The sequence below is a fragment of the Lontra canadensis genome, unplaced genomic scaffold (assembly GCF_010015895.1).
Source record: "Lontra canadensis isolate GAN:19392208 unplaced genomic scaffold, GSC_riverotter_1.0 scaffold97, whole genome shotgun sequence".
In the NCBI taxonomy this organism is placed as follows: domain Eukaryota; kingdom Metazoa; phylum Chordata; class Mammalia; order Carnivora; family Mustelidae; genus Lontra; species Lontra canadensis.
The window spans coordinates 5,488,888-5,516,030 of NW_022631091.1; the positions used below are offsets into that span (position 1 = coordinate 5,488,888).

Below are 27,143 nucleotides of genomic sequence, written 5' to 3' on the forward strand. Positions count from 1 at the left end.
TGGAAACCGCCAACTCAGAGGACAAAGGTGGGCACCGAAGTTGGGTCAGATCCAGACGCTTCCACTCACAAACAGCCCTGTTTCCCTCACGTGGCCCTGCCCGCCAGATGCCACCACCCCCCCAAACACCCCCGATTCACTGCGTCCAGTTGTCACGCTAGCTGCTTCTACTCAGACTATCATAAAAGTAAATATGAAATGGAGCAGGAAAATACAATCAGGACGAATGCTTAACCCAGACACAGCGTGATCGGAGAACACACGCGGAATCGACCAGCAAGTGCTGGTCTGCTCAGCGCTTGTTAAGGCTCGACCGCCCAGAAAAGCAACCTACTCTTCGGGAATGGGTAAAAGGGACGTAGGGTCATGGCTCCAAAGGCCCCGACAGTTGGGTCTACATTCCAGCTCTGTGAGCCAAGCACTGCGCCGTCCGGCCTCGTCTCAAACCCACGGAGAACGCGTGGAGGTGGAGGCCGGGTCCTCTCTTCCTTCAGGGGCCGGGCCGGGCCGGGACGCACCCCAAGGAAGGGTGTTCTGTGAGGCCGGTGGGCCTGCAACACAATGGAGAACCCGAGGAGGAGCCGCGGGACCGGGAGGACATGCAGGCAGGCTCTAAAGCTACTGTCCCCGCGTCCCCAGGAGAGCAGCAGGCCACTGAGGTCACGGCTTGAGGTCAGCATCGCCTGTCAGCACCTGATGGGGCAGAGGGCCCATTAGTCTGTCAGCCCAGCGCTTGCTCTCTCCCACCCCGCCTCTGGGGTCGCAGGAGACAAGTGCCACGAGGCCCTTCTGTGGGGGCTGCCGGAAGTCGGTCGTCAGCGGAAAGATTTTCCACTTCCTTTGATCCCATCCTCTGAAACATTCGGACTCTGTGTTCCTCTGGGGGACGCACAAGTGTCCCTTCTGGACATCTCCCGGGCATTTCCCGGTTGCTACAGGACCCGCCATCTCGGCTCCGGCTCAGGAACTCCCTGCTGCTCCCCCGTCCCAGAATAATTTCAGCTGCTCTTTTTTTGAGCGGCTCCTTCTCTGTGCGTCCTTGTGACTCCTCAGGACCCCACGGGATACTGGCTGCGTCTTTCTCGAAGCTCACTGCAGGGTTTGAGGCCTGTGTGCCCAGGGGAAGGACAGGGTTCTGTCACGATGCAGAATATAAAGGCCGAGAACAGGGCCTGAACGGGGTCCACATAAAGTTGCTAGAAAAAGCAGAGGTGAGCCAGGGCAGACGTGTCTTCTGTTGGACACAGTCCTGCAGCGCAAGCCTGGGCCCTGCCGAGCATCCCGGGCTTGAGGCAGCTTCTGCTGCCATGTGGCCGTGACCCTAGCTTGGAACAGAGTCTCCAAGTTCTTCAGAAAAACCAAAGCACTCACTCCCCGGGGCCGAAGGTGGCAGCACGGGGGAGCACACGCACATACCACACACGGGTACATGTGTGTGATGTGCACAGGGAGAGAGACGGAGAGAGAGAGACCCACTCCCCGAGCACAGCCTCTCTCCCCATCCAGTATCCCTAAAGCATCTTGCAAGGATGAGCTCTCATTTCAGAGAAAACGCGATTGTTTCCTAAAAGCTGAGCAAGCTCAGTGGAGCAAGTTCACATTCTCCGAGCACAGGGCCACGCGTGATGGTTTTCTCCCTCGTCCTGCTGGGACTTGGGTCCGGCCAAGCACACGGCTCTGACGTTGGGCCGACGGGAGCTCCCGAGCCCACAGAGCCTGCCAGAGGCGAGGTGCGATTCCTGACCTTGTGGTTCCTGGGCTCGTGCGTCGTGGGCTGCTTCACTCCATGAGCTGTGGTGCTGCCGTCTGGTGCGTGGCGCTGGCTACCGAGTGCCTCCCTCCAAAGGGCACTGTCACCGTCCTGATGAGCGTGTCACCACGTGTGTCTTGAACTGAGCCTGGTGTGTTACTCACCGTGCAGGCTGCGTCCTCGTGTGAAAGCTCTGTAGTCCAGACTTGCACAGTCCGTCTATCACAACCACATTATTTAGGGTGCAGTGTTTCACATCAACAGGAAGGCTTTGTTTGGGGAGGTTTTTTGTTCGTTTTTTTTTTTTTGTTTTGTTTTGTTTTGTTTTGTTTTGTTTGCATTTAGTGTATGCAGAATTGTCTTTTGTACAGCCTCCTCTTCTGGCCGAGGAGCGGCTGCTGCTTCTCAGGGAGGCTCGTCTCAATGGGGCGGGGAGAGCTCAGGTCTGGGTGAGTGCCCCCATGAGCCCTGGAAGTTCTGTGTCGTATCTGGGGGCTCGTTCCCGGGACGTGCTCAGGGACCAGGGTCTATACCCCGTTAGTTCACCAACACTCTCCGCACAGAAGCCTGTGCCGCGAACATTCAACACACTTCGGGGGGCCGCCGGCCCAGGGCCCAGCCCCTCTGTTTGGCCCACTCCACGTCACAGCATCAGAGGGGACCCGCTGCTTTGCAGGGTGACGTCCCGCAGACACTTGGGGGCTTTTTGGATGTGCATACCCTGCACTGGCTGGGCAGTTGCACGTGTGTTCTTCAAGTGAACACAAAGACGTGACCCTCTCGACTTGCAGGATTCTGTGGGATTTTCTGGGTCAAGGGAAGAGGAACCACTTTCAGAGATGGCCTCTGGCGGCTCAGGCAAAGAGCAGTTTTTTTCTTGACTCAGTCTGAGTATTAGTGCATGTTTGCAGCATGGATGTGTTTGAAATGATAACTACACTCGTCTCAGTCTCGTTGCCACACTACTACGTTTCTGGTTTTCTGGCTTCCTTCGTTTTGTATCTTCTGCCGTCCAGCCTGACTTCTTAGCTCTGTGTGTTTTCACCACGACGAGCCATCGACGCTTGCCTTCACGGAAAGATTTACGATCGATGCAAACCTTTACTCCCTGCCTCGTCGCCTTGGCATGGACGCCCTTGAGGACCGTCCACGACAGACAAGCACATTGGCTCACTTGTCTGCCTCATTTTGGTTTGGGTTTATTAAATGACAGCATTTAATTTTCCTGGTAACCCAATACCTGTGCTCTTGATTTATCCCATTAAAATACTCCACATGGACTCGCTGCGGGGAGCCAAGGAAATAGAACGGGCTCCCCACTGCGTCTCCCGCCACCCCAGGCTCTGACGTCATCATTTCACGGGGTTACCACTGATGACATTTACACTCTCTTCCATCATAAAACCCCAATAGTTATTGGGCTTTGGTTCTATATCTCAATAGACTCAACATTGTCTTTTCTTCTATGGCTTTTCCAAGTACCCCTTGGCTTGCTGAACGCAATTAAAAAAAAAAAAAAAAGCCGATAGATTACTACTGCTACCTGACCTGACTTCTCCTAGATGTCAAACATCCTTGTCCTAGAAGATGGTCCTTGGCTCCACAGTAAACACTCTGGTCTGCTGAGTCACCTGATGTTTTCTCTTTGAAACAGGATATTGGGGAAACTGCATACATTGTAATGTCCCAAATTCTAGAACGGATTCTTAAATCTTTGTTCATAATATATTAAGCTGAACAATTAGTCCTCTGTTGAAAACTAGGACTGGAGCACCTGGGTGGCTCAGTGGGTTAAGCCTCTGCCTTCGGCTCAGGTCATGATCTCAGGGTCCTGGGATGGAGCCTGCATCGGGCTCTCTGCTCAGCAGGGAGCCTGCTTCCTCCTCTCTCTCTGCCTGCCTCTCTGCCTACCTGTGATCTCTGTCTGTCAAATAAATAAAAATCTTTAAAAAAAAGAAAATTAGGACTAAAATCATGAGATAACCCAAGAATTAAAGCTTAGGAATCTCATACACCAAAAGAAAACTCTTCAAGCTTGCACTGAATTTTAGAAATGGATAGAGAACAACACGATCCACTTTTAGTTTGTTTCAATATCCCGCTACTTTGCAAAAATTGTCTTAGTTTTCTTAAGACTTAGATCTGGTTCAGACGCTCGCCTGTCAATGAAAGGAAAACAGCTGCTGTCACTCTTCAAATGACCCCCGAGCAGTTACCCTAACAGTGACAGGAAGAGCACGAGACTCAATCCTCTATTAGAACGCGTATTCCCAAAGGCTGAGAGTATGGCTCTACTTCCCGAGTGAAGACGTGCGACGAGCATCCTGGCGGGGGAATGGGCCGTGCACCCCTCCGTCCAGCTACTCGAGGCTCTGCATAGAGAGCTCGGGGTTTGCTTTCCCATAAACATCGGTTTACGTGTCGAGCTTTTATTCACCCACAGAATCCGACAGCCCTGCTTTTCAACAGTGGAGAAACGTCCATCAGAAGGGAGAGTTAAATGGGGCAAAGGGTCTCCCAGAGGGAAGAAAGGAGGCAGACCCCCCCACACCAGGCAGAGCAGTAGAGATGGGGGTGAGAGGCAGGGTCCCCGGGGCTTGATCTGAGGACGTGTGGGTGTGTGCACGGCATGGCAGGATGCAGAATCGGGGTACAGAGTGGACAGACAGCACGCTCGCCTTTTACTGGGTCTCATTTATTCAGGCTCAGATACCCCTGAAACACATTGAGACGAGCCTCCTTTCCTTCTACTGTCCTACAAGTGCTAATAGGTGATCTCAGTAAAACTCTTTTTTTCTTTTAAAGATTTATTTATTTTTCAAGGAAGGAGAGACTGTGAATGGGAGAGGGGCAGAGGGAGGGAGACAGAATCTCGAGCAGACTCCTTGCTGAGCGCTAAGCCTGAGCCTGACACGGGGCTCGATCTCACGACCCTGAGATTGTAACCTAAGATGAAACCAAGAGCCAGACCCTAAAAAAAAAAAATAAAAAAGAGCCAGACCCTTAACCGACTGAGCCACCCAGGCACACAGTCCAGAGTAAAACTCTCAACCATCCTCTCCAGCTCTTCCCAACATGAAAAATCCGGGGATAGCGTTCCTCAACCTCCAAGTGCTCAGAAACGGAAGTTCAGCCAAACTGACTCTTTCTAGCAGCTTCCCTGTTGCTTTTCAGCTGTTTTGCCATTCTCAGCCGCCCCGTCACCCCGACCTCGATAAACCGTCAGGTTCACCATTAGTCTTGGTGAACCAGATTGTGGCCAAGCAGGACCCACGCTAGCTGACATCAGAGAGAACCAGTTCCCTGGGCAGGGTCTGCCTGCACACTTACAAGACGACACTGCTATTATAAAGAAAAAGCTTTCCACTTTAAAAAGAGATGCTAAATTTTCTAATACAGACATAAAATACATAAAGGTGAGCCTGACTAACTTTGTGAGATGTTTCATTCCCTAAGTATTTCACTTGACGGAGGACAGCTGTGGATTCCTCTTCCTGCTGAGGCCTGCCCGGGGTGGCTAAGACGTCGTACAAACGCAGTGCTTGCTTGATACCCGAAGTCACTGTCTTGCTGAGTGCGCTAAGTAAAATTAAGAGTAAACTGAAGACAAGATTAGCTCTTCCAGACACAACAAATGGAAAGGACAGTCTCTTCCATAAATGCTGCTGGGAACACAGGGTATCCACACACAGAAAAATGAAACTAGAGCCCTACCTTATACCATTAAAAAAAATAATTCGAACAGGATTAGAGATGTGAAGAAGAACCAAAACTATAAAACTCCTGAGAGGAAGCGGGAAGAGCTCCTTGACACTGGTCTCGGTGAAGAGTTCCTGACACTAAAGGCACAAGCAACAAAAGCAAAACTTAGTAAGGGGAACGACAGCAAACTAAAAACGTTTCTGCACGGCCAAAGAGACCCTTGACACAAGGAAAGGCAACCAATGAACAGGAGAAAAACATCTGTAAAGTGGTAAGAGGCTCATCTCCAGACATAAGGAGCTCATACAATCCAACCACAACAAAAACTAAGCAGGCCAGTTTGAAAATGGGCAGAGGAACTGAACATTTTTCCAAAGAAGGCACACATGTGGCCAACAGGGAGGTGAAAGGGGCTTAGTGTCACTCACACCGAAACCACAATGAGATACCTCCTCACACCTGTTAGGACAAGAGACCACAGATGGCGGCGAGGATAGAGAGCAAAGGAAACCCACATGCACTGCTGGTGGGAATGTAAGTGGTTCCGGCCACTGTGGAAAATAGTAGGGAATTTCCTCCAAAAAAAAAAAAAAAAAATCAACCACCCTATGATCCACAGATCACACCTCTGAGTTTGTATCCAAAAGACGTGAACACAGGATCTCAAAGACACCCCCCGCCACGCTCCCTGCAGCATCATCTACAAGAGCCAAGACAGGGAGACACCCTGAGTGTCCGTCAGTGGACGAGTGGATGAGGACAGTATCACACACGCGCACATGTGGACACACACACACGCACACGTACACACACACACAAAGGTAGAACGGAGTATTGTTCAGTCACGAGAGAGAAGGAAACCCTGTCATTTGTGACAGCACAGTGGGCGTTGAGGGCATTCAGCTAAACGAAGTAAGTCAGACACAGAAAGACAAATGCCACATGCTACCCCTCACGTGCAGAATATAAACAAAGCCAAACTCCCCCAAAGAGAGAACACAATGGTGGTTCTCAGGGCCGGGGAGTGGGGCACACAGGAGGGCGGGTGGGAGTACACACTTGCAGTCACGACACGACCAGGGCTCTAAGGAAAGTACCATGTGGGAGCCTCTCGGGAACAGGAAAAAATCGTGCTGAAAGACCGCATTTTGTAAGGAGGTGATCTCTGTAGCAGTCCATACTGCGCCCACTGGGTTTTTAGGGCATTGTAAGTGAGGTTTTCATCATTTTTAACAAGGAGAAGTTCTGCCATTTCTGCACAGAAGTCTCAGGACGGGAAGGAACGCAGAGGTCACATCTAGACCATCTTTACACACAACGCGCCCTTACGATGGTCCTTCCCAAGGACCTTTCAGCCGAGCCTCAGAGCGCGCCGACGGAGGGGACGGGCCCCCACCGCGGAGCCGAAGCCGGCGGGACACTGACCCGCTTCCCCGCTTCCCTTCTCCGCGTGGATTCCTGACCAGCAGACCCGTCAACAAACGGAGAACAACCGTGTATCCGGCTGCTGGTCACGGAAGTAAGACCACACGCGTGCCGGTGACTCGGGAGTGAAATCTACGCCTGTGACGCCAGCTCTGTTTCTCCACTAGAAAATTCTGGAGGCTCACGGAGCCCTCATACGTCAGTCTTACAAGATAAGGCTGAAGTGGTTTGTCTTAAACAGGCTCAGTCCACCGGGTCGCTCTGTCCCGTGTCTTGAATCTTACTTGACAGCCTCTGCTGAGATATTCTCGGAGTCCCGCGTGGGAGGAGCACGTCTCCACGGGGCACACACCGTTCTCAGGGGACTTCCAGGTGAGGATGGCATTTCTGACACCCCCCTCTGCCCCCATCCACGCCATTTGCATTTCAGCGGAACCAGCAGGTTGGATCTATTGTTTCTCTGTCCTTTTCTTCGACTTCCTTTCATGTCTCTAGTAAATTTTTTCCCAACTCAAGAATGAGGCACAAGACATCAAGGTTGCTTGTGGTGGGGAAAGTCAAGTTCACTCAGAAAGTGTCCCTAGTCACAGGGGGAAAATAAAAATCCACTCCTAAATCTGTGAAGGTCTAAAACCTCTTTAAAATCCCACTGCTTGTCCTGTCAACACAGCAACCTGGTTTCTCAGAGACTCGGAGACTCGGGGGCTCATCCCCACCCGAATCTTTTCACAGCGTCTGCGGATCACCAGTCTGGTTGGGAGCGGGAAGGGGTGGGTGGCTGCCTGGGACTGGGAATCTCACAGGGAGGAGGAGACGCCTTCTTCTTCCAGGTATGAAGTTTGCAAACCACAGCCGAGCTGACAGCGCCATAATGGCAAGAGGAAATGAAAACTCTCTCTTGGCAGATTTGACAGACTTGGAAAATCCCTGAAGACCTGTCCTCCCAGAAACACGACTGCCTGAGGAGGGAAGACAGGAGAGGGGAGCAGGGAGAGGGGGAGGCGGCAGAGCTCCCAGCCCTGCGTGTGTTCAGAGGAAAAAGGGTAGATCACAGAAAGCTGTGACATGCTTTGCCACCTACATCAAGGAAGGTTCTGGGTGTTGCATTTATCTGAAATCCTAAGATATAAAACTCTCAGGTCATTTCTTCTCACTTGTCGAATAGCGATCACGCTGTGCTCAGTCTACAGAGAAGGGGTTGTACTTCTCCAATTATGTAGAAACAAATAGATCTTCAAAGCCGTCAGGTTCCCATTATCTAGTAAATCATGCTTGGTCCTGCCAGCTGCAGCCTGGCGTAGTGAGTGGTTATGTACCGACGGTTTGCCCTTCATCCAGAAACTGCTTCATTAACCCCCTTCGCTTCCTGAGCGTGCGTATCCAGATGCCTTGTGAAAGGGCTCAGACCTCAGACCCTATACTCAGCATCATGCAGGCGCAGAGAGCTCCATAAATGAGACACGGGACACAACACATGCATTAAAGAGAATTCTAGACTTCTTGTCTCTAATTTCTTCTCCCATAGGAAACTTCTGCTCCTCTAAGCTACTGAGACAGAAACTAAGTGAGGGGTTTGTCCCAGCCACGGTCACCAGCACCAGGCTGGTCCCCCAGAGAACTCCTGACCCTGGTCTGCGTCCTGATGTAAAGGACCCACTCATAGTCGTGAACTTGAAAGAAGCTGTATCTGGGCATGGAAAACTCTCTGGGAACGTCTCAGGGCAGAGAGGCTGTGACCCCATGACTTTAATGTTACCAGGAGTGCAGCATTAGTCCCTTTACATAACGACCTCAACGTTGAGAGCATCTGTCCTTACATTCTGAGAAAGGAAAAGCAAAGTACCAGAAAGGAATGTGCTTTCTTAGGATGATGAGGAGGGTCAGAGTGGTAAAATTAGGATCTTAAGATCGCGGTTTCACTCACTGGTCCTCGCTTTTGCTCAGCTCCTCCAGGGTACCCTCCCCCACCCCCATGCGGTAGGCAGTCTTTGGGGTACCCCAAAATGAACACACCTCCTGCTATCTTTCCACTTGGCCCATCCCCCTCCCTGAGTGTGGGCTGGCCCTACTATCTTGCTTCAAACCCACAGAACATGGCAACAACGATGGGTTGTCACTTGCACAATCAGGTGTTGAGAGATCATAACTTCTGACTTGCCGGCAATCTATGGCTTCCTCTGCTCGCGTGCATGGATGAAGCCAGCTGCTGGGCTGCAGAGACTGGAATGTCAAGGACCTGCCACAGCCTCCAACTAACAACCAGTGAGGAATGAGGCCTATGGTCTAACGGCCCATAACCAAGGGGCTTAGAAGTGGCTCCTTCCCCAGTCGAGTCTTTAGATGAGCCCAGACACGGACAACATCCACACTGCAGCTTGTGGTGACCCTGGAGCTTGGGATCCACATTCTAGCCCATGGAAACTTGAAATAATGGGCATGTATCATTAAAGGCACTCAGTTTTAGAAAAATCCGTTACACCAACAGATAATGAATATGCCCATCTTTGATTTTATTGTCCAAATTTTCTTCCCCTGGAGATGTGTTGGTCTACCCACACCCCGTCTGGAAGTAATGCTCCTTCCTCTGTACTTGCACACACGTGTATCTGTCTTCTCCTCTTGCCACCCCCGACTTCCCCCTTCTGCTCCTACTGCTGAGTTTAGAGCCGGTGGTCCTGGCTACATGAGGAGTCACCTGAGGTGATCGTCCCCATGCTTCCAGCCCCAGTGTGGCTACGCACACAAGAAGAGTTCCAATACCAGCCGAGTTAGCTTAGAGATGAAAGAGACACCTTTGCTCTTAGAAAAGTTGGGGCGAGAAGCACGTGGCAATTAGTGTAACCAGAAATACTAGGTATCCCCAGTTTAGATGAAGCCCATATGGACCTCAAAGCCCCTTGGATACACACTGAAGTAAAATAAACATTGTAGCCACTCACAGAGAACTCACTGTTGACACGGTCTTTCCTATCCCAGAAATTTAGGCATATGTACAGTACATACATACTCGTCTTTAATTAAGATACGGTTTCTGCTTACCACTGCCTCACACTCTACCGCTGGCATTTTATACATGCGGCCTTTCCCCTACCAGTTTCCAGTTGAGTGTCTGCGTCATTTTTGAATATTCTACTCCTGCATTAATGCACGCGTAGATCATCTCCAGCTTATTACTAGTAGCAGTAGGAATAGTCACATTATGAATTAAAGGGCAGAAAGGGAAGTTATAACTGAACAATTAAAAGCTACTCTTCGGGGAGGAAGTCTACCCACATTTCAGAAACGCTTCCAGAAAATTCCCTGGCTCAGTCCCTCAGGCACATGTCTTGTATTACTGCTAGAAGACAGCAGAGCACAGCAGCTGGGAACCTTGGCTTTGGAGGAAGACAGAGGAGGGACAGGTGCAGGAGAATAGAACGGCCAGATGCCAAGGTCATTCAAGAGCAGAGCAGGGACTGTGCTGCATGAACACCAAGGCAGCCCTTAGACCCACAGGGACCTACCTTCATGGTTAGAGACCAGCACCTACACCTGCTCACATGAGGTCTTTCCTTGTGCCCTGGAGCCTGGGGCTACCTTACGTGTGGCACATTTAATTGTCTTTCACGTTTGACTAATTCCATTGTCCTTGTGGCCCTGGAGGTGGTTACCAGTATGGGTCCCATTTTACAGATGAAGAGAATATGGCTTTCTTGAGTTAAAAAAAAAAAAATGCGTAATTGGATAAAATGAGACCTATCCTAGAGATAGCAAACTTTCACACAGAACGGGGGAGACCCCAACCCATGGAGTTTCAGAAGGAAAGTTTGCTTTTAAAAGAGAAATGTTTGATTCCAGCAAGGGGACCCACCACCGAGAAAATATTGGAAGGCATTCAGAGTTTCCGTCCCTTTCCTGCGAGTGGGTCTCAGGAGGCGTTTTGAGCCTCACACAGCAGGTGTGCCCAGAAACATCAGTTTGTATATTTGCAAGAAAAACATTTGCAAAAACACACACAGGTTTGGAAACGTGAACTATCTCGTACACGTACCAGCAATGTTGCTGCGACGTGGACCGTAGGAAAAAGTCAGGAGATATTTTTAAGCAGAGAGAGGGGGAAAAACACCCTAACATCAGAAATAAAATTTACAAGAGTTAGCAGATATTTATAAAACTCATGACAAACTTAGCATCTGCAGTGAGTCATTCACATTTAACTTGTCTAAACTCATGTCTTCAACAATTTTCACATTTCCTCTTTTCCTTGATATTTTGCACGGTGCTATTCCATTTTTAAACAGTTCTAAATCTGCAAGACACTTAAAGCTATAATGCAAAAACGCGAAGCAGAGAAACTTACAAGTGTGAACTCCAAGAAATCCGCTAGATTTAAGGATCTCCAAATGAACCCCTTAAATAACCCTGAACCTGAGTGGAAACACTCCGCGTCCCGCCGTTGGGACCAGACTGGAGTCCATCGGTTTCATTTGCTGCGGCCTTGCCTGTGCCGAGTCAGGTGACTGAAACGCTGTGGTGCAGACGCTGCGAACTCCAGAAAGGACGGGGAAGGGCCTGTTGTCCCAGAAGCAGGCGCCTCAGGTCAAGGTCCCCCACCACCACAGGGAAAGTCACGCGTCTATGCAGCCCTCTCTCTGGCAGTGCAAGCTGATGGCCAGAATGCACTTCCACTGGGCGAGCCCTCGCTCCCCTGGGCAGATGTGAATCTGAGAGGAGCACCTGTGAAGACACCTGTCTCCTCGCAGCTTCCCAGCACTGGCCCCACGGTATGCAGAGCCCTTCTCCACAAGATAGCCACGTTTGGAAGCACACCCTGTTTTTACTGTGTTCTTCCCCTCATGTCACTGACACCAGCTCCTTCCTTGTTTCCCACAGGCCACGCTTTAAAATTGCATATCCCCTAAGTATTTACGGAACACCTGCCAAGGCCAGGCTCTACTCTCAGGGCCGGGAACCCCATCAGGGACCTTACATTCCAGCCGGCATGGGCAAGGTGGCCTAAAACATCTTCTAGGAACCCAGTCCTTGGAGAGTGCAAGCTGTGAGCTGAGCTCCCTCTGGTCTAGATCCAACGCCCGACCCGCTACACCCTGAGGAACAATCCAACCAAATCCTAGCATCATTGGGAACGGATCTGGCACTGGGTGTGATGCGCAAGTAATGAAAGATTAAACACTGTGTCAAAAACTAGTGATGTGCTATATGGTGCTAACTGAACATAATTTAAAAATTACTTAATTGATTTAAAAAAGAGAAAAACTGAGAATGAACGAGTTGTCTTAGCGCCTATTTCAAAAATAATTTTCAGTTGAATAATCTGTACTTTACTTGAGTCTAAAGGGCTCACAGCACCTAAAATGTACATTTAAAACCAATAAAATGTACAGATAGACGCATCAGAGAAGAAGAGAGAAGCGAGTCAAAGACGGCTCAGCTGATGAGAGAACAGCTGTCTTTCTAGAAGAAAATGAATTTGGTTTTAATATCACCATACACCAAACCAAATTTAGTACGAGAAGGAAATAATGATTCACTATTAGAAGGAAAAGAGACCTTTAGGTAGGAAGAACTTCTTAAGCAACAAACAAAATAATTAACAAAAATATTGATGGGTTTGCAAAGCTCAAACATTTCTTATAAAAAACCCCACGCGGAGACAAGGACAATAGGCCCTTTGAAGGTACTTGCTGCCTGTGCGACAAGGGACTAATGTCTGGAATTTGTAAGGGACATTGGGAATCATTAAGGAGAACAGATAACCTAATAGAAAAATAAACAAAGGGTGTAAATAAACAATCCACAAAGAAACCGAAATGGCCAACAATTTCAATAAATGCCGGACCTCACCAGCAACATGGAAACGCTGGTTAAAATCTCTCACCGGGACGCCCACGTGGCTCAGTCGGTTAAAATATCTCACACGTGAAGTTGGCAAAATGTTTAAAAAGTCTTAAAACATCAAGCATCCTCCCACTTAGTAGAAATCTGAGTAGTAATTGGCAATAATCTAATAATTTAAAATGCACTTTCTGACCCAGTTCCACGTCTACGCACAAAACAGCAGGAGGCCATGCAGCCTTGTTTAGCCGCCAGAACTCGGAGAGAGTGTGGACGTCCAGCAGAAGAGCAAGGAGGGAGAGGAACCCCCGTAGCGCACTGACGGGGAAGGGAAGGTTCCAGAATGATACCGACACGGTGATTCCGCGGACGAGACTTCAGTTCTACGTACCGTTAGCGTGTGCGTTCCTTCTACCCTCCGGAATGTGCTCCAGCATGGGAAGATGTGGCCCGCACCCCGAATTCAAAATGGTGGCAGGCGGGGGGCGCAGGGGCGGTGGGTGGGGCGGAGGTTTGCAAAGGGGAACTCCGCTTGGTTTCCACACGATCCAGACCCAACATGTTGGCGCTTTCCAGCACGGTGCGCCCGCGAGTGTGGCGTCTAGGTGGTGGATGGTGACCACCTTTTGTACTTTTGTACGTTCCTAAATTTAACTTTTTTTTCCAGCTGGAAGAGGAAAAGCACAAAAATAAACAGAAGCTGGCCCATGAGTGGGTAACCCAGCCCGTATGCGCGCCGCTTCTTTGAATGAGGGTAATTAGAATCCTCACCCCATTAATAATCTCGTTGGCTCAGGAACCATTTCTACGCACCCTTGGTGTGCCAGCGAGGGTCAACCACGCGTCTCCTGCCCTGTCCCCCCGCCCTGCCCCCCGGGTCCATGTGCTTGCAGGGGACAGCCCTTGCCAGCAGCTCCTGACCAGGAAGCGCTCCCTCCGTCACTCACCCCGTCACCCCACACCTCTGCTCCCTTCCCACGTGCTTTCTTCCCCTCCACCGCACCCGCACTTCCTTCCCCTCCGCGGCACGCAGCAGGGTCCTCCACCAAGCACGTTTCCCTCATCACGAGGCCCATCTAACAATGTGAGCAAGTGCGAGCTCCAGCTGCGGGGCTCCGTCACGATTGCATTGACCGTTGCACCGGCCCTGGGGGGAGGGGGGCCAGGACAAGGGTGACTCTTGTTCCAGGTTGTGCCTTCGCTGACCCTGAGGGGCTGGACACACGCACAACCGGACAGTTCCAGAAGGAAGCAGGAGTCACTCTGCTGGAGGCATGGGAGTTAAGGCCACAGCATCCTCCTGGCAGGAGGCCAGGACGCTCCCTAAGACATTTATCACGGAGCTAAAGAACCGGTATTTAAAAAGCTAATATATTTCCCCCAAAGCTATTCTAAAAATGGGGCAAGAAGGATCTGTTTCCACTGCCCCCCAAATGCCTTCTGTTTTATTTCTGCCCATTTCTCTAGCAATGCTCGTGAGCCCCAGGCGCCGGCGATCTTGAGTGTCCCCAACCAGCTGGCGGAGACGGCCATGCGCTCTGCATGGCCAGCCCCAGGACAGGACTCACCAGGGAAGCGGCCCCGTGTGCTCACCACATGAGGACAGAGCCACCCCCGCGGGGAGGCAGCCCATGGGAGCCAGGTCTGCAGGGTCGTGGGTGCCCCGGCCGGGCACAGGCGAGGACCCTCCCAGCCACATGGGGAGGACATGCTCAGGACAGTTCCCTGGAGAGACGGCAGCCCCAGGGCTCAGCCTGGCGGCGCAAAACTCTCAGTCCAAGCGTGTTCCAGGCCCCAGCGGCTTCGCCGTGTCACCCTTCTGAAGGAGCCCACGATGTAGACTAGCGGGCATGCAGACGTGCAGCCGCGCACGGTTGAACACCCAGCGGAGGCTTGGCCCTCGCGGCTCTAACAACGGCCGTGACTCCACGGAGCGCTCAGTAGGCCCGTCCTGCACTCCGGGCCCCGTCACATGGGGACGCGCACAGGGCTTCAGTCTGTGTCCGCTCAGCCGGCCGTCCACCAAGCGTACGGACGTGGCCAGGGGCCTCTCTCCCTCTCGTCCTCACCTTCCGCGCTCACGTGGCCCAAATGACAGACCCGCCCAGTCCCGCGGGTCTGGGCTCCCAGGCACGCACAGCCCCACCTCCCTTCAAGCAAGAAACAGAGCGAGACTTAGAGGGACACGGAGCTGTGACTATTTTCCTTCTCAGACATCTTCGCGCGCAGCCAGAAGGCCCGTCCTCCCCATCAAAGCCAAGGGTTGGCGCTGGGGCCCGAGCCCGTGGTGGGGGCAAGTCTCTGTGTCTGCTCCTCCCCAGATGCCTGAGTTTCCAGGCGGCAGGTCCGCGGCCCCATGTCCGGGCATGAACGCTGAAGCTCGCAGTGTGGCCCTTCCTCCCACGAGGCCCGTGGCCCTCGTGCGACGCTGTCCACTCACCTGCATTCTCCTTTCCAGATCCCTGAGGACACCCGGCCCCGCCGACGTGGTGACCTCCTGAGGCCTGCAGTGGGGCCGCTCACCCTTGGCCGGGGAGGCGAAGGCCTCGGGGCAGCCCCTGGCCCGCCAGACTGCGGGTGGCTCGTGGGCCATGGTGGCCACGGATATGAGCACACAGAGGCTTGACACCTGCAGCCCGTGTGTCACCCCAGGCTGGGGAGGGCAGCGTGCAGCCGGAGGAGGGCTCCTGGGGCCACGAGGATCCCGCGGGCATTTTCCTCGTTTCCCAGCACGGCCTCTATGGCGACAAGCAGGAGGATAAACAATGCTAGGCCGTTTGGCGCTGTGGCCGCAGGCAGATGCTGGAGGGATGAGCCCCGGGAGGGGCGGCGGGGCCCACGGTGGATGAGCAGAGGCCAGAACCCCTGGGGACACGTGGCTGTGGGGCACAGCTCCTGCTGTGTTCTGGCCGCTCTCTGTTCCCCGTTTCCGAAGGACGAGGAAGCTGTCCCCAGATGCAGTCAGTGACGACTGTGGCGGCTGCAGCCAGAGCCCATGGAGGCACACCCTGCCCGCCAGAGCCTCAAGAGTCAGGCGTCCATCCCACCCGGGAAGGCTGGTTCCTGGTCCTCCTTCTCCAGTCCCTCCCTGTAGCATCAGGAGGGCCGCGGAACAGACCCCACAGGCTGGGCTGCTCCCAGCAGACACTCGGTCTCCCCTGCATGGAGACCACATCCGCAATCTGGCATCGGCAGGCCCGGGCCTCCCCGCTGGGCCTGCTCCCTGGGCCGCACCTGCTTGGCCCATGTGTGTCTGTGCCCTAATCTCTTCCTGTGAAAACACCAGCCATACAGGTCAGCGCCCCCCAAGGGACAGCATTCTCATTTAAGCCCCTGTAAAGGCCCTGATACGGTCTCCCTCAGAGGTCCTGGGGATAGGACTCTCCACACGTGAATTTGGGGGCACACAGGACTGGATGTGAGGCCGGTGCTCCCCCGTGTTGGGAGTGCAGGCGGAAAGTGTGGACATGGAGGCTCTGTGGGCCCGGGGACCTCAAGCTGGCCAAAAACACGGTGGTGGGTCACTGTTCACACCATCTACCAAAGCATGGAGGTTAAAACCCCTGTTATGACAATGACTCAGAAGATAAGAGACTAATTTGGAGAGAGCCACCAGGTCAAAGCGCACGTGAAGACGCTGCTACTCTTGCCCGGTAAGTACATAACCTGACCCACAAGCCCTCGGTCCCTTGAGCCACAATGGTCAGCCTTGGTCTCTATGATTGCTCACGTCATGGCCAATGACACTCATTCCTTCTGGTCCTGCCGACTAGGACCAGGGCCGCTGGCCCTACAACTTTCCTGTGACAGTCATTTTGGTAAAGCAGACTGTGATCTCCGAGCTGCACAGGGCTCTGATGCGTGTGGGAACAAGACCTTGGTCCAGGAGCCAAAGGTGCGGGCGCTGCTGAGCTTGGGGGCCAGCCTGCTGTGCGACCCGGTACCGACTGGCCTTCGGAGCGCAATCCCCGTTCAGGCCGGGACACCCACGGCTGGGATGCTGCTGGCTCTGGGGCTGCGGACAGTGGCAGTCACACACGCGGGCCGAGGACCTCTTGAGGCCGTCAGGTCCCCGCCTGTGCGTGAGCACAGAGAACGTTCCACCGCGGCCGTGGCAGACGTCCATCCCTGGGCATGCTTACACGCAGGCAACGGTCTCCTGAACAACATGACTGAGCACAGTCAGACGCCCAGCTGGCTCGGAGGTTAGGACCCGTGCTGCTGGGGTGTGTTGCTTCAAACACAAGCAAGCTCACCGGAGCCCACCTGACCCTTGTCACGCCCCAGGAGCCACGGACCTCGGCCGGGGTCCAGTCCAGCCGGGCCCATCCAAGCCTGCGGCTGCTGTGCCCTCCCACCTGGAACCTGTGCAGGTGAGGGCAGGTGGGGGCAGTTAGAACGCTGGTGGGAGAAGTGCTGCTGGTGTAGGGAGCAGCGTCGGGGAGCTGGAGGGGGGGTCTGGCCTCACGGGGTCCCTGCCACGGCCGTCCAAGCTGCTGGGCCTGGAACTTCTGTCTCAGCTGCAGATGCCGGTCCGAGTACCGCCGACTTTCCCAGGCTTCTGTGACAGACTCATGCTGGGCGCACGGGGCTCCGAGCCCTCTGGCCACTTCCTGTCCCAGCTGCTCTGAAGCTGCCTCCTGGCAGCCTGATGTGGGCCTGGGACTCACCGTGTCCTCACCGCGGACTTTGAGGCCCTGTGTCCCCCTCCCCATGTGCACACTCACACACCCGTGTCCTCCCTGCCCGCATTCCCTCCCGGAGCCCCACATGGGCCCTTCCTGTCCTCGCAGACACCTGGCTCCTTCCTTTGTGCTTCCTCTGGACTCTCGAAGCACGGCCTCCTTCTGACCGCACTGCTCCTCTTCTCTGTCCCGTCACTGTCCCCAAGAGCACACAGTCCTCCTCCCGGTAGCCTAGACGATCAGTGTGTGAGGGCAGCCACCTGCTATGTTCCTGGCGTGTCGCTCGGGGACAGAGGACAGCATCGCTCACTGGGGCCGTCCCATGGAAGCCTCACCCCTGGGCTTTAGGAAGGAGGGCCGTGTGGCTTGAGCCCGGCAGGTCCCTGACTCAAGCAGTGCACTGGTACCCAGCAACGGGAACCAAAGTTCCACACATCCAGCCCTCCCCTGGGCAGGGGGCGCATCCCCAAAGGCTGGGCTCGCTCTCCAGCTGCATAGGTTACGATCACATGCGGAGAGAAAGGCCCAACTCCTGGGGGACAGATTCTATTTGCCTTAAAGGAGGCGGGGCCGCAGCGGCCAAACTCAGGTGTGTCACGTCCTCTGGGAGCACGGCCCTGCCTCCCATCCCGCCGCTCAGCAGATCACAGAGCACATCACCCTGAACGGCCCCGCAGCCCCAGGGGCCGGCAGCCTTTCAGGTGTGCGGGGACAGACCAAGATAAAAGACACTACGGGGTCTTTTCTGCACATCAGCAGGTTGGGTCAACCCCATGCTGCTTCCTGGAAACCTCACAGGCAGGACCTCGAAGCTGCCTGTCGTTCTTCAGGGGGCACGGGACGCCGGCCCGCTGGCTTGGGGACTCCGGAGGGTTCGCAGGCTAAGGCATGCGATGAATTCCGGGGCCGGGAACCGCATGCGTCACGGGGAGGACCTCTTCTGCAGGCGTGCTGGGGGCCATATGGCTGCTGTGGGAACAGCCGAGCACCTGCTGGTAACCCTCAGAGGGGAGGCCCGCGGAAGATACGAGTCTGCCGGGGGTCCACCCCCGTCTCGCCCTTGGGGTCCGGCAACAGACGCAGAGGGGTGGAGGCAAGGCCCCTCTCTCCTGCCAGACTAGGCGTGCACTGACGCGCAACAGCACCCTGGGAGCGCCTGGGGAAGACCCTGTCCTGGTAAGGAGCCTGGCAGGAAGGGGGTGTGTCAGAGCCGGGTCACGGCGTTCCCAAGTCTCCAGTCCGGGAGCCCCAGGAGCTTCCATTTCTTCAGCTCAAGCCAGTTGGACTGGACGTCGTATCACTAGCGGATTCTAGCACTTAGGCAAATTGGGATTTCCTGCAAAGCCAGACAAATGCGTGGATCCCTGGAACCTCGAAGACAAACACCCTTCATCACGACTGTTTGCGGCTCGCAGGCTGTGGAGCAAAGATCCTGAGAGGCGGAAGCCGGTCTTGCCACAAGAAAACGACCTTGAAGAGCAGAGAGCGATAGCGGTGGACCCGATCTGTGAACATTACGATTCACTACCTTTTTCCTGTCTAGTCAAAAAGGCAGGAGTTCTGTACCTGTGTGTTAATTTTTTTTTAAATTCTTGCTTTAAAAACTCATCCCTGGCTGACTTGCAATTATTAGAAATTTTGTAAAAATCAATGTTTATTCTTTTCAATAAAGACTTTGTTTCTAACAATTTTGCTTGTAGTATTTATCCTCCAGGAGGGGCCGGCCTCACAAACCGGGGGGTCAGGCGGCCCCCTACCGCTAGCAGCTGAGCTCGGTGGGAAGTTCACAATGGAGACGGGCCCCAAGGGACGTCTGCGCGCCCACAAGGCCGTGAGGAAAGCTGGAGCAGCACTCGTTACAAAGCCTCCGATTCAAGAACCGGGGAGTAACTCAGAATAAGGAGAAAGAAATCTTTACAGAGAGAGCTTGATGCGTTAGTAAGACTGTAAGGACCCGCTGACTTCAGAAGAGGACACTGGCTAACGAAATGATGGCTCGTTAAATAACCAATTCAAGGACCAACAATGCATTTGTAAGAGAAGGTTATCACAGAGTGACTCTATCAGAGGAAGCTTCTGGGCCTTGGAGACCCCGTCCTTGGGCTGTCCCACATAGTCAGACGGAAAGACAGCCTACAGAGTAGTTCCAACCTCAGAGAGGGACGCGGGTTCGAATCCTGACATGCCACCGCTCATGCCCCTCCACCCTGCCTGTCTCTCCCACCGCCATCCTTCCAGTTTGGTGCTGGTGGCTCATTTCCTGGTGAGACCTGGACCCGGGGGAATGGACGCTCTCGGGGACGTCTTCCCTGTGTGTTCACCGTGGCCCAGGCCCCGGCCTTGCAGTGAGCCTCACACATTCCACTGGGAGCTCGACACTTCCAGTCCTGATGGTGCTCGCAGCCGAGCGGCTGTGACCCGCTTGCCATGAGCAGCTCGCCCAGGGGGTGCCTTCCGCAGGAGGGCGAACAAGGCTGTTTCCCTGGATGTGGCATTCAGTGCGTCCCAGTCCCATCTGGAGCCTGCGGTTCACCACAGGCAGAGGGCCAGTTGTCCTGCAGGACTGTCAGAGGGTAGACCCGGTCATCTTGCTCACTGTGGCGACCCTGGTACCCAGCTGGCGCCTCGCTCTCGAACCTCCATACTCATGGAACGGATGAACCATAGTCCTTAGAACAAAGACACGGCATCGCCACAGTACTCACCCGACGTCCTTTGCCCACTGTGACTTAAGCCTCTCACTAACCAAACTGAGGTCACAACTTCAGAAAACTGGGTCTGTAAAGACCCAGTAAGACACTAAAAACCTCTGTTGTGTTTTGCAACCTAAGCGGCCTTGATATTCACTGGAGGCGAGGCTGTCTTGGTATTTTCTTTCCACTCGCAGCCATCGTGATGGGAGGCGGACCCCTGGGTCTCTCTACTCATTCCTAAAGAGCAGTGTCATCCGTCACATACACCATCACCATAAGACATAAGTATGTGCCATGGGGGTCAGGAGTCTATGACAAGCAGAGAAATGAAGCCCAAGTTGGTGGCTTTGCCGGTCTGAGAGGATCATGGGGTCTGGGGAGCCACAAGGCCATCCTCACTGTGTGAGCCAGAGAGAGACATCAGACGGGGGACAGTTCCCAGTCATTCCCAGAACGACTTTCCCGTTCTTTCCTACGACACCAGCTGCTTACATTTTAGCTGACTTCTCAATTTCTATGAGGTTTCACTGTTATCAATTTCCTTTAAACAGAATTTTTCATTGCTAAAATGAGAAGAGAATCAGTAAATGGGCAAATGGTTACTGAATTATACTTTCCAAGACACTCTCTCCTCTCTCCTTGACCTGCAACCAGTTTGTAAGAAACGGTACGTTTTGTATCAGCGTCTTTACATAACCCTCCATGTGAACTGCCTTTGGACACTTCTATCCGTCTTCTAAGTGTCCCTCAAATGCACCAGAAACCCTTCTCAAGCTTCAGTCTTTAAAACAATGTAATTATATTTCTCCCTGCTCGTTTCTAACAAGTCAAAACTTTATTGCTTATACTTCTTTTTTTTTAAGATTTTATTTATTTATTTGACAGACAGAGATCACAAGTAGGCAGAGAGGCAGGCAGAGAGAGAGGAGGAAGCAGGCTCCCCGCTGAGCAGAGGGCCTGACTCAGGGCTCCATCCCAGGACCCTGGGATCACGACCCGAGCTGAAGGCAGAGGCTTAACCCACTGAGCCACCCAGGCGCCCCTATTGCTTATACTTCTGATTACAGAGTAGCTGCAGATAATGCTGTTGGACGGTTTCATCTTGTCCTACGGACACAAAATGTCCTACACACACACAAAAATCACCAATCACCACCATCCTTGTTCTTCCACAGCTAAGTTTCTAACGTTACGGCACGTTGTAAAAACAAAAACACTTCAGTTCAGATGAGCTTAATAAAAAGTCACATCGCCGTTTAGCAGCAGATCCAGAGGGAAAGAGATCAAACACTCTGGTGCGAGTTTCTCACCGTGAGAAGCACCTTTCACCTGCGACACAGTCGGGCTGGTCCCGTGACCTGTGGTGACGCGCACTTGTGGGACATCATGATGACGTTATCACTATTATCACGCAGCGTGCTTGGTAAACATCTTCAGTGTCCGTGAGACTGGGAGAACCCACGAATGAGCTGCCTGTGGGCTCCGGGGTCCACAACCGGAAACTTGGGGTCCGCTCCCTGAACGCACGTTCTTACCAGACACTGTTAATCGACACCAGGGCGAGGACCCAGTTCTGGACCGTGCCTTTGCTCGTGCCGTGAACTTCCTGTGCGATGCTCTCTCGTGCTGATTCTCCACGGCCCAGGCCCCCAGCCATACGTGGTCCCCACCCCCTCTCAGGGCCCAGGTGGCCTCTGGGCCCCACCCTCCTGGCTGGCTTCATCATAACCACCCACCACGCACTCTCAGCCATGGGGACGGGATCTCACCTGTCTTAGTCCACACAACACGTGCACTGAATGTTCCAGAAACAATGGACACTGCTGTACAATACAGGCTGGATAAGTCCTTGGGGATGGCAAGGCCAGTGAGCAGGAGACAGCTGCCACAGGGAAGACGGTCTGTGACTCCCGTCCCCAAGAGGTGGGGGCACAGCTGACATGCAGGGCCACAGGGGAAGCCGGGTCAGTCAGGGCCAGAGAGTACGGGGGACCTTTACTGAGGTTTCCATGGGGAGGAACAGGTGAGGTAGGGTCGGGAGGCTCAGGACAGGCTAGTTTGGAGGATTTCAGTGGGCTCGGGGGTGTCAGGCTACCCAAAGTTATCTGGTCCCTGCTCTGGAGTGCAGAGGGTGGGGGGCTCGCTGTCTGATCCCTTCTCCGGGGTGAGGAGGGGGGGGGGTTAGTAGCTTAGAGTGAGAGAGCCCCGCAGAAGGAACCGGCTTGCAGGTGAAAGGCGCACTCCTGGGGAGCGATCTGCTGTCTCTAGGAACTGGCTCACGCTGGGAGGGGCAGTCACTCTGGGGTCAGCCTCCCCAGATGTCAGAGTGTCAAATACAGGAGGTAACGGATGGTTGACATGGGTGGGCAGGGTCCTATCCCAGTTCTCTGGGGGCAGTGCTGACCCCCGACACAGCTGCCCATCACGGCGCAAGGAGAAGGGCCCCACTCTGCCATGTGCTGTCTGCGTGATCTTGGGCATTTCGATGTCTGGGACCCTCAGTCTCCTCGTCTAGAAAATGAGTAGCAGACTCTGTGATTTCTAAGACCCCTCCCAGGGCCCAATTCTGTGCGCCCCTTCTCATAACCTGCGGCACAGAAACTCTGTATCCCTGTCCTTGTCGAGGAACCCAAACTCAGGCCACAACATCCTAACGAAACGCACAGACTCCCTCCCCAGAGTTCCGGAGCACCGTCTGAAGGTCCAACGTCCACGCGTCTGTCCACGTGGCTTCTGACGTCCCTCATGACGTCAGATCTCCAGACAGCTGTCGGCCTGGACTGCGGGGGGTCAACTTCTGATTCAAGTGCTTTTGTGTTTTGTGTATTGGTCTTACCCCCGAGCCTACAATTCAGGGCATTACAAAAAACATGGTTAAAAACGCTGCACACTCAGCAGAAGGCATTGCTCCCGTGTTTCCCGTGCTGTCCTCTCTAGGAAGGTCTCTGGGCTCAGGGACAGAAAGACATGCATTAACCTGAATGCCTGGTTTGGGGTTTTGGCTTGTTTTCGCTCAGTCTGTGTCTGTCCCACTCCTCAGGGAGCTGGCGGTCTCAGAAGGATACCCACGGCGCCCCATCTGCGAGCATGAGGAGCCCCTTCCCTCCGTTTGGGCACTCACCTCACACCCAGCTTCAGATTCATTTTTTCTACCTTATTTCCTCCCCACCCCTACATGCATGTACTTGTTTTTTTTAATCTCATTTTGATTAGAACTGTTATCTCTATTGATGTCTTTAGGGAAAGGAGGCAAATCAGCGAGGACGGACTCCTAGAGCCTCCGCGTTCATGCCGATGGCACCAACACCATGTGAGGACACAGGGTTGATGGTGGCGGGCTGGCAGGGGTGGGCGAGGGGACACAAGTCCGGGGTGAACTTGTGCAAGTAGATCCATCCACACTTCTGCACGGAGGGCACACCCCTTATCTCCTTAATGCTTCAGGTTACTTAACCCCCAAAGTGACGGAAATAGCTTAAAAAATCACTACAAATAGTATTTCAGGAGTGATTTTAAAAGTGAAACCCAAGTTCATCTTCAAATTATATCTTCATGCATTAGGATCTACAAGTAACATTTTCGTTAGCCACAAAACAGCCTACAACAAGCATACAACCATTTAAAGATATTTACTAAAGTGAAACAAGAGAAATCAGAACATTTCTTGTCTAGCATAAAAATAGATATATATATGAATTTGGAAAATCACAGATTTTCTCAAAAAAGCATTGACTCAAATCCCATACCGTGTCGGTGTGTCGGTGATTTCTGGAAGTCTGTATTTCATAGCCTCCTCCCCAAGGGCTACAGCTCAAAGCAGTTTCTCCAGCAAATCCGACAGACAGACAGACAGACTAGAGGCTACTTGGCCTGGCTCAGACCTTACAGAGAGGCACAGGCTCGCTGCTCAGGGTCAGCGTGTGTGAGCGGACGTACAAGCGGGCGAGCGCGGGGCCGAGCGGTGGGGACGGCGCGTTCGCGGGGCAGAGCCTCCGTCCTGGAAGCTGGGCGCGCTCCGCAGAGGGCGCTGGGGGCAGCCCCGGGGCTGAGGTGGACACCCCTGCCCGCGGGGCGCTCGGAAATGGTTTAAATGGTTGACGAAAATGTGAAATGGTGAAAACAGCCAATTTTGAAAATGGCAAATTTTTCTGGGATAGGCATTTTACTCTGATGGAAATTTTTTTAAAAAGGAAAGACTGTAAGGGCCGCCTGCCGAATGTCTCGTAGAACCTCCGCTTTCCGCAACGGTTTCAATCAGCGCCAGCATCGTCATCCCGCTCCCTGGGCTTCCGACATCGCACACCTGCGGCCCGGGCCTGACCTCCCTGACTGTGCGACGGCGCCGAGCGAGCGCGGGACGGCGCAGCCATCGCGGGGACGGCCCTCGGGCAGGAGGGAGGGCAGACACGGACCTGCTCTGGCACGCAGCCCCAGCCCGTGACTCCGGCGTCACGGCGTCACGGCCTCCCTCCCCCGAGAACAGCTCTGACCCCCGCCCTCCCTGCAGGAGACAGAGGACAGCAGGGACTTCCCAGCAGCAAACGGTCAGCCCTGCCCCCGGGCCCCCGTGCAAGCACCCCGTCGCCCCCTTACCTTCCTGAGGAAGAGTTTGTGCAGCTTCCTGTGGGGCAACCTGATCATCGTGTGTGCCCAGGAGCCCGGGGGCCGGTCCTGCGGGGTGTCTGGGCCATTGCGAGCTGCTGCTGCCGCTGTCCGCACCCCTGCAGCTCGGCCCGCCCTCCCCCTGGCGCCTTCGCAGGCAGCTCGACCCCCTCACTTCCCCCGCACCCCGCGGCGCCCTGGGGTGGGCTGTTCCCGCAGAGCCTGGCCGGCTCCCAAGTGAAGGGGGAAAGCGGGAGAGGAATCGCCTGGAGCCGGGCCGTCTCTCCTGCTCTCAGGGGAGCTCACAGACTCGGCTGAGCCCTCACAGCCTTTCCCACAACACCCGGCCAAAGCCGTCAAAGCGGGGGCTTCACGGGGAAGAAGTCGGATGTTCCAAAGTGTCGGCTGCGCTTCAGGGGGCGGGCAGGGAGCCCCCTCCACGCAGCCCGCCTCGCAGCCCACCCCAGCCCAGCACGGCCACACTACCCGGCAGGGGAGAGGCACATAAAAACGGTGGCTTCTTGTTTCAGGTGGCCCTGGGTCCACTAACAGCCACGGGTTCTGCGAGAGCATTGCGTGACTCACTGTCCCACCCTCCAGCTGACACCTGCGCCTCACGCCCGCACACACTTTCCGTCTTCAGCGGAGCACTCTTGCCGGCTAACTGGGCGTGGGGCCTCTCTGGGCAACAGAAAAATCGGCTTTGCCTTCCTGGTGACAACGGAGCGCCCTATTTCCTGCAGAATAATCAGCCTTTGCGTCCGCCACTAGCACCGAGCCTTATCTCACCGTGCCACAAGCGTGAGAGGTTTCACACGAAACCTGGGAGCAAGGAGCAAGGCCAGGGTGGCACCTAGAGCCCTGGTGTTTTTAAAGCTTCTTGTGATGGGGCGCCTGGGTGGCTCAGTGGGTTAAGCCTCTGCCTTCGGCTCGGGTCATGATCCCAGGGTCCTGGGATCGAGCCCCGCATCGGGCTCTCACTCAGCAGGGAGCCCGCTTCCCCCTTTCTGCCTGCCTCTCTGCCTACTTGTGATCTCTCTCTCTGTCAAATAAATAAATAAAATCTTTAAAAAATAAATAAATAAAGCTTCTTGTGAGCGCATAATTGGCTTCTCCTCCTAAGATCTAAAGATGCAGCACAGAAAATCCACTGACCATCAGCTTTTGGCTGACAGATAACAGAAGACATTGTTTCGGGAGCAGGAGTAGAAATAAGTTGGTATAAAAATGTAGGGCGTGTGGGGCATCTGGGTGGCTCAGTCGGTTAAGCATCCGCCTTTGGATCAAGTCATGATCCCAGGGTCCTGGGATCGAGCCCCACCTCTGGGCTCCCTTGCTCAGCAGAGAGTCTGCTTCCCCCTCTCCCTCTGCCTGCCACTCTGCCTGCTGGGCACTCTCCCTCTCTGTGTGTCAAATAAATTAATAAAATTTTTTTTTAAAATGTAGGGCGTGGAGAGAAGGGATCCAAGACAAAGAAGAAATTGAAGATGAAAGGGATAGAAACTGCCCCAACTCAGGATGGCCCCATCCATCTCCTCCCTACACCGAGACGCTCCAGGAGACGTCGTTTCCAACCCAACAGAATGAGCTGCACCACTGTCCACTCGCAAGTGGTTGTCGTCCCAGGAAATCTGTTCCAACCAGACACCTTTCCATTCACTCCACTGTCGCTGGAGAACGTACGCGAAACGTCCCTTTCCTCGAAGGGCAGAACCGACTCGCACGCGCTCATCCCTGTGTCCTCTCCGTGCAGACACACACCCCTCAGACTCGCACACGTTCATCCTGTCCGTGTCCTGTCTGTGCACACGCACACACACATCAGTAGTAACGTAAGAGCTTCGGGAAGAGTAATGACCAGGCCAGCCCTTCTGCGGCACATTCTAAAGCAGAACTTTACTCATCACACCTCCCGCTGGAAAGACTTTGTTAGGAGCCTAGAAATACGGGATTTTCAGAACATGTGCCTACATCGCTTGTTTTACACACATCTTTCCCCATGCTGGAGCCACAGACAACGAGCACATTCTAATCGAACGATCATACCCCTGAGCTTACGCACTTGGAGAATAAAGCACGGTTTGCTCATAGGCCAGATTATGACAGTAGAGAAAAGTGCCCCCGCTTAAAAAAGAAAAGAAAAGAAAAGGAAAGAAAAGAAAAAAAGACCTCTGTTCCATTTTGGTCCTGAGAGCTGGCACAAAATACTAACATCGGACAATTACTAGAAAGGAGACTTCTCCCTGTTCTCACCAAATTTCTTATCTCTTCGTCTGGGCCCAGACGGTCACTGCACAGTTCAGTCTGGGATTCTCAAAGCCTTGGAAGCTGGAAACACATTCTAGCTCCATGGCCTTCCCCTACAAGAGAAGTTCACACCGCGTCAAGCCCCCTCCACGGTCTTCCGGAGCGTCGAAGGAGGACCACATAAAACACTTTCCTTAAAACCTG

At 53.8% G+C, this 27,143-nt stretch overlaps 1 protein-coding gene across 2 annotated transcripts in view; it reads right to left on the minus strand.

The window, feature by feature from the left end:
- RPS6KA2 (ribosomal protein S6 kinase A2) overlaps window positions 1–27,143 on the minus strand; it is a 304,538-nt gene that overhangs the window by 224,490 nt on the left and 52,905 nt on the right. The window contains exon 1 of one of the 2 annotated variants that reach the window (XM_032837184.1): window positions 24,684–24,759. The exons of the other annotated variant lie outside the window; for it this stretch is intronic. Coding sequence (XP_032693075.1) covers window positions 24,684–24,731 — 48 coding nt within the window. The 5' untranslated portion in view covers window positions 24,732–24,759. Of the gene's footprint in view, window positions 1–24,683; window positions 24,760–27,143 lie in introns of those variants that run through there. 2 annotated transcript variants of the gene reach the window in all.